At 35.4% G+C, this 6,228-nt stretch overlaps 1 protein-coding gene across 1 annotated transcript; it reads right to left on the minus strand.

The window, feature by feature from the left end:
- Positions 1-660: 660 nt before the first annotated feature.
- LOC144558089 (ABC transporter G family member 1-like) lies at positions 661-5,749 on the minus strand. The gene is made up of 8 exons (XM_078306801.1): positions 5,228-5,749; positions 5,027-5,106; positions 4,462-4,926; positions 2,700-2,786; positions 2,496-2,615; positions 1,894-2,085; positions 1,718-1,804; positions 661-1,583 (listed from the first exon to the last, which is right to left on the minus strand). The coding sequence occupies exons 1-8, from the start codon at positions 5,640-5,642 to the stop codon at positions 936-938; spliced, it is 2,094 nt and encodes a 697-aa protein (XP_078162927.1). The 5' UTR covers positions 5,643-5,749; the 3' UTR covers positions 661-935.
- Between the last annotated feature and the right edge of the window lie 479 nt (positions 5,750-6,228).

Genomic DNA, 6,228 nt, shown 5'->3' on the forward strand with positions numbered 1-6,228 from the left:
TTATGGCTAAGCACGCTCAATGATATAATTTTGTGTGTTTTGTTTTGCCTGTCTGTGTAATAAGTTATTAATGTAGGGGCGCACTTGTTGAATTGGTAATTTGGTAGATAATCTAGATTGTCATGGAGGAGATGGCGCTTTAAAACAAAAAACTTCTAGACTGAATTTTTGTATGATCTGAAATATTGGGTGGGGTAGCATTGTGTAAATATTAGGATGCAAATAACATTTGTTTCATTTGTATAAACTCAGGTCACTTATTTTCAAAAGAAAGAAGAAAATTAAAAGTCTACTGCCATTTGTTTTCTCGATCATGAGAGCAATGTAATTAGAGATGGAAGCATACTTTCAAGTTATGAGATTCAAATGCATATTGAAAGTTAATTATATAAAATTTTCACCAAAAATATATATGGAGGTAAATTTAAAGTGCAATTGTACTTTAAAACATATAACAATATAAGTGTAACTGCAAAATTTTTGAAAAAAATGTTGGCCTTCTCAAGGCCTTTTGTTATTTTGTTTTATATTTTATATTTAGTAGAAGAGAGAAATAGAAAAAAGAAAGAACTCTTATGCAAAATTTATTTTTATTATGTTGAGATACTCTTACAAATAACATACTTATTATTTGTAAGTTATATGGTGACTTTTTACAAATCCAAAAACATAAATATAATTAAACACAATACAAATACCAAGTGCATGAATTGCACTCTCCAACATGACTCTTGAAAACATAAACAATTAATCTATTTAGAAATTTCAAATATATTTATCCAACCATTTGACTAATTGACTCATTTAATATATTTTTTTTCTTTTACCAAAAACATTAATTAAAAAAAAAAAAACTAGGGTCAGATGACCCCCAATTGATATATGTAGATCCGCTATTGAATGCATATCTTTTTTGTAGAAGCGCCAAATGGAGTTTAAATGCTATCGGAGGTCGACACCTTGGGGACTTTAACCTTCCATCCTTTAATCATTGGCTTCATCTTCTCTGTAATCTTAACAATCATGAAGAACAACGTCCGGTACAGCACAACCATGCCTAATAAAACCCCCAAATCAATCCATTTATTGTGCATTTCAACCTCCCAAATATCCCGGCAAATCTCCTCGCCAGATATTGTTGGCGACCCACCAGCCTGATTATTCGGGAATGTCAGTCCCAAAAACTCGTTCTTATAAAATCCTTGGAATGTATACTTGTGAAACGAGATGTAGTACATCGGGTACCGCCAGACCGGCTTTGGCAAATCGTTTGGGAGTCTGAAGAAGCCTCCACTAAGCATCATGACACCTTGGAGACCAGCGCCAGTGATGATACCCATGAGAAAATCTGGCACGATACTAGCAACTATCATCATCAGCCCTTCGACAAGCATCATAGTCATGAAGAGCAACAATGCAAAGTAGACGAAGTGGTCCGCACTGCGTTGGAGGCCGGTCAAGTAATACGCAATTGCACCTGGTATAACTGAGATGAGTGCCAGGTATGGAATGGCTGATATGCTGTTGGATATCACATATGAACCTACACCGTAGTGCCCATTTAGCCTCTCTCTCTGAAAAATCTGTAATTTCAACGTTATTACATGATCATGTTAGACAGAGTACTGACTTCAAATGACTTTATAAGAAAATAATTTTGGGCCTCAGCCCAAATTAGAAGCTTTCATGCACTGATGTAATAAAGAAGCCCATTTACCTTCATGTCCTCAACAAAAGATGGAAATCCTCCAATTGCCATGAATGTGAGAAAAGAAGCTATAAACATAAGCATGGAACCTCTAGCCTGTAAAAGGAATGGCAAACAATGTCAAAACTTGAAAGTACTAATTAAGTGAAAGAAGTGTGAAGATGATGATGATGTAATTCACATACTTGGATTGATGCATAGGAGTGGCCGATGCTGTAGAAAATGGTGCCATCACATATACAAAGGGCGATGTAAATGGCGAGTCGTAGCCAATAATAGCCCAAATCTCTGTACATATTCACAAATGATCGACGAGTGAGCACAAGTGACTGTGTCAAGAAACTAGCCTGTCCACCTTTACTCACAGCTGCTCCTTCCTGATATCATGAAACAAATATATAAATAAAAAGAACAAAGCAACTTATAGAGATATTATTTTAATTAAGAAGGTATTCTAGCTGTGGCTGGGGTACTTGACAATTGTGGACAACATAATGCATGTGTGTATGTTAATTACCATGAAAACATGATGTAGTTGGGCATGAATATGCTTTTTCTTTTTTTGTTTCATGTTTATCAATTGGGCAATTCATATATCATTTTTGACTGGAAAATCAGTAATTTAGTTGAGATAAAATACTGAAAATATGAAATTGACTTTCACCAGCACAAATTAAGTACTGGTTGATGTATATAGACTTTAGGACGGTTTTCAATTAATATCTCTAGAACCATATCGATATAGGTAATTACATATTGATGGCTTATTTATTTTCTATTCTTTTACCATTTGGCGTATCTCTGCAATCTGTTGTAAAACTTCTTGTGCACGAGTTGAAGACTTGTAGGAATTGACGAGGAGCTGGATCACCTTAGTCGTGCTTGCTATCTTACCTGTGCTTTCATCCTAACAAATAAATAACATAAGACTGTTTATAATATTTCATACAAAAAGTTCTTAAAAATATATTATCATTTGAATATATCCAACCTTGTCGAAATCTTTGTTGATTGTCCTTAAGAAGTGATCAGAGGGATTTCTCAACGGCGGACAAGGGAATCCATTTGAAGTGAAGAACTGTAGGAAGCAAATGAAATAAATTATATTTAAGTAAAATATGTACAATGAGAAAAAAAAATACTGATTAATGAATTCAACATCAAGTGTCGTATGACTATATCAACATATATATGCATGGTAAGCAATATATATATGTACTAATTAAGTTATGAATAAGTATGTGTAGTCAAGTATGGAATATTGATATAATACCAAGTGTGTATTGAGCAATAATTAAGTGCACAATCTTAGAAAACTTAAAAAATGAGACCAAAAGATTAAGATAACTGGTGAAGTGGTGATATATAGTTGTCAAAATAATTAAGTTTTTCTTTGGTCAAAATCCTTGATTACATAGTACTATTAATACAGTTGTATACAAAAATCAACCTCACGAAATTTGCGCTATAAGAGGACCAACAAGAACCCTATGAAAGTGGTATTTGTTACCTTCTCAACTGTGCCGTGCTATTGGGCCATGTTAGCATTAATAACCGACAAAGAGATCGATTTGGGAACGTCTAAATAATTCCAATTGCTTTTTAAAACAGTATAATTCCTTTTGACTTTCTTTCCGTGTGAAGGCCACGTCCATCTATATCACAACACTATTATAGTATTATATTCAGTACGTAATTTCACTATAATAAAGGAGACTTGGATCTTCTATAGATGATATAATTTGATGAGAATTGAGAATGTATATATAGCGGGTTGTGAACAATTTAATTCCTTTTGACTTAGTACTTACTGGTGTATTAGTTACATGACAGCACTCAAACATGTTGCCAGGTATAAATTAAGTTCTCCAGAATTTGGCGTGTACTTTACTTTTGAATCAAGCTGCCACAATTAGTTAGACTATATGAGAATTAATATAATATAGCAACTCTCCTTTTCGTTTTCCTTATTAAATAGAAGTATAGAAAAGCCGCCATATAATTACATAGGAATATTATAGTGTTTATGAAGCTTAATTAGCCGCCTCTTATTTAAATGGTGAATGTGCTGTCCCGGATAGGAACAAAGTGGAAACTGATATATATATAAAACAGCACAGGCATTTATTCTGAACCAATCGCTTTATGGGTTGAAATTTTCAATTTTCATTTTAGGATAATATACAGCGTATCAATTCACCCTCGTACGTATACCGTTGTTTGAATTGAAAAAGTCTATGCTGTTTTCCTATCGACAACAAAGTCGCTTTTACTTGAAATGATGACATTGCTTCTTAATTCCATACAAATATATATAAAGATATAAATAGAGTTAACATTTATTTGAATAATTTATATACATGCAACTGACATTAATTATTAAAGGACGAAAGGAACATGAAAGAAAACTGACCGCTACTTGTGAATATTTTGGGATTTTGCTTGTTATAAATTTGTTTACATTTTAATTACTTTGGGATAGAAAATACCGCATGCCCAAAGTAATTTAGATATTTTAAACATGAATTTATATCACAAAATCAGTATTTCCTACCAATGGTTAGAGATAAAATTAAATAATTTCCCCATAAAGCAAATTGCAGGAACAGTATGCATGGAAGGTGTGACTCTTTCTTTAACAAGCAGTGATAAATAAAACAGTAATTATTATAGTAATAACAGGAGCATAACGTACGTAACAATAGTAGTAATAGAGAAGACGATAATAAAATATTGATAAAAAAAAAAAGTACCTCGCTAGTGTCTTTGGCAGGGCCGAAGTAGACAGTCTTGCCATACGCGAGCAGACACAGCCCGTGGAAGAGCTCGAAAACCTCGCTACTCGGCTGGTGGATTGCTGCCACGACTGTCATCCCCTCCCGCCTTGCCAATTTTGCTATCCGGCTCATGACATGGTATGAGGCTGCACTATCCAACCCGCTTGTCGGTTCATCAAGGAACAACAACTCGGGCCGGGTCAAGATCTCCATGCATATGCTCACCCTTCTCTTTTGTCCCCCGCTTATGCCTTTGTGGGTCCATCCGCCAATTCTGGTGTTGGAAGACCCGGTGAGCCCCATCTCTTCTATAGTCTCCTCGGCTCGCTTTCTCTTATCGGCCAGTGACATGGAATCCGGCAGCTGGAGCTGTGCTGAGTAGTACACTACCTCTCTCACGGTTAGAGTTGTCATCAGCACATCATCTTGTGTGACATATGCCTGGATCAAGGGATATTATTAATCAGTCAGGCTATCTAATGCCATGGTTAAATATATATATAATTACTGTGTCGCTTGAATCAAAATGACATATAGTTACCGAGGTACCGAACGCAAGCTTTTGACGCCGTCCGTTGATCAAGATATCTCCAGTTTGGCTAACTCCTGACCCTAGTCGTCCTGTCAGGTTCAACATATATGTATTGGCTCAAAATTAGTCAAAATCAATTATTCAATTATCCAGATAAAAAGAATCAAACGGTTCTATCTACACAAAATTAGACAAAATATTATCTCTTACCTGCTAAGGTATCAAGAAGAGTAGATTTTCCGCAACCGGAAGGACCCATGATAGACAAAATCTCTCCGGGTCGTGCAAACCCATTGAGCTCGGAGAGGATCGGTATATTCCCGCCCTTCCCAACTGCCGAGACACACAAATCCTCCCAGGTAAGCAAGATTCCCCGATCTTTGCGCATGGAATCTTGTGCCTTATAACCATCTTCAGATGGCATTGTAATAGACAACGCCTCCATGGAGTTGTCTGATCCATAGTGGTTGTACGTCTTTCCATTGCTGGATTGCTGATGTAGCACAGGAGGAGGTGCTGCTGATTCGCCAAAAGGGAAGCGGTCATGTGTGCCGATTGAATCCTCGATGTTGGATCGAGGACTGTGACTTGGCGTCCATGTTGGCACATTATGAGGCGTTGTCATTGTATAATTAAGGCTAGAGCATATGACAATCTCTTAGCTTTTTATTTTTTGTGTGCTTGTTTCGTAGCTTTGTAACCGTGGTTTTAGAAGAAATAGCTAGATAGATCATAGATGTCCACGGTTGCTTCTTTTATAGTTAGTTATAAGTATATAACAACGCTTCCAGGAAGCTAAACATATGGCATGACGTAATGATACTCGTTAATGGATCTTTTGTACTCCACCTTGTGTAGATACCTTTGTATTCATACCGTTAAGAAGTAACATTTGATTAAATTAATTATTATGTTTAATTAGTTGTATTTACCCCTGATCGGCGTGCGATACATGCATGTGGTATGACGTAACAACATTAATTTATGATTTATTGCAATTTATCCGTTGTATAAATTACGAAAGTTTCTAAAAAGTAGTTGCTTACACACACACACATATAGTTGGACTATATATTGGTAGATTGCAATGTATAATTTTTTTTGTACATCGAACTATAAATTATTGGTTTTGATTTTCAAACAACCGATCCAAATTGTTCAATTTGATATCTATATTAAAATGTACTTGAAGACCAAATTTGACATTTTTT

This window comes from Carex rostrata, chromosome 8, assembly GCF_964058835.1.
Source record: "Carex rostrata chromosome 8, lpCarRost1.2, whole genome shotgun sequence".
Taxonomy (NCBI): domain Eukaryota; kingdom Viridiplantae; phylum Streptophyta; class Magnoliopsida; order Poales; family Cyperaceae; genus Carex; species Carex rostrata.

Excerpts from the sequence above, each read along its gene's own strand:
- LOC144558089 (XM_078306801.1), bottom strand. The coding sequence starts at position 5,642 with ATGACAACGCCTCATAATGTGCCAACATGGACGCCAAGTCACAGTCCT. Across the intron at positions 2,616-2,699 it reads TCAACAAAGATTTCGACAAG|GATGAAAGCACAGGTAAGAT; the intron begins GTTGGATATATT and ends TTTATTTGTTAG. Across the intron at positions 1,584-1,717 it reads CTTTTGTTGAGGACATGAAG|ATTTTTCAGAGAGAGAGGCT; the intron begins GTAAATGGGCTT and ends TTGAAATTACAG.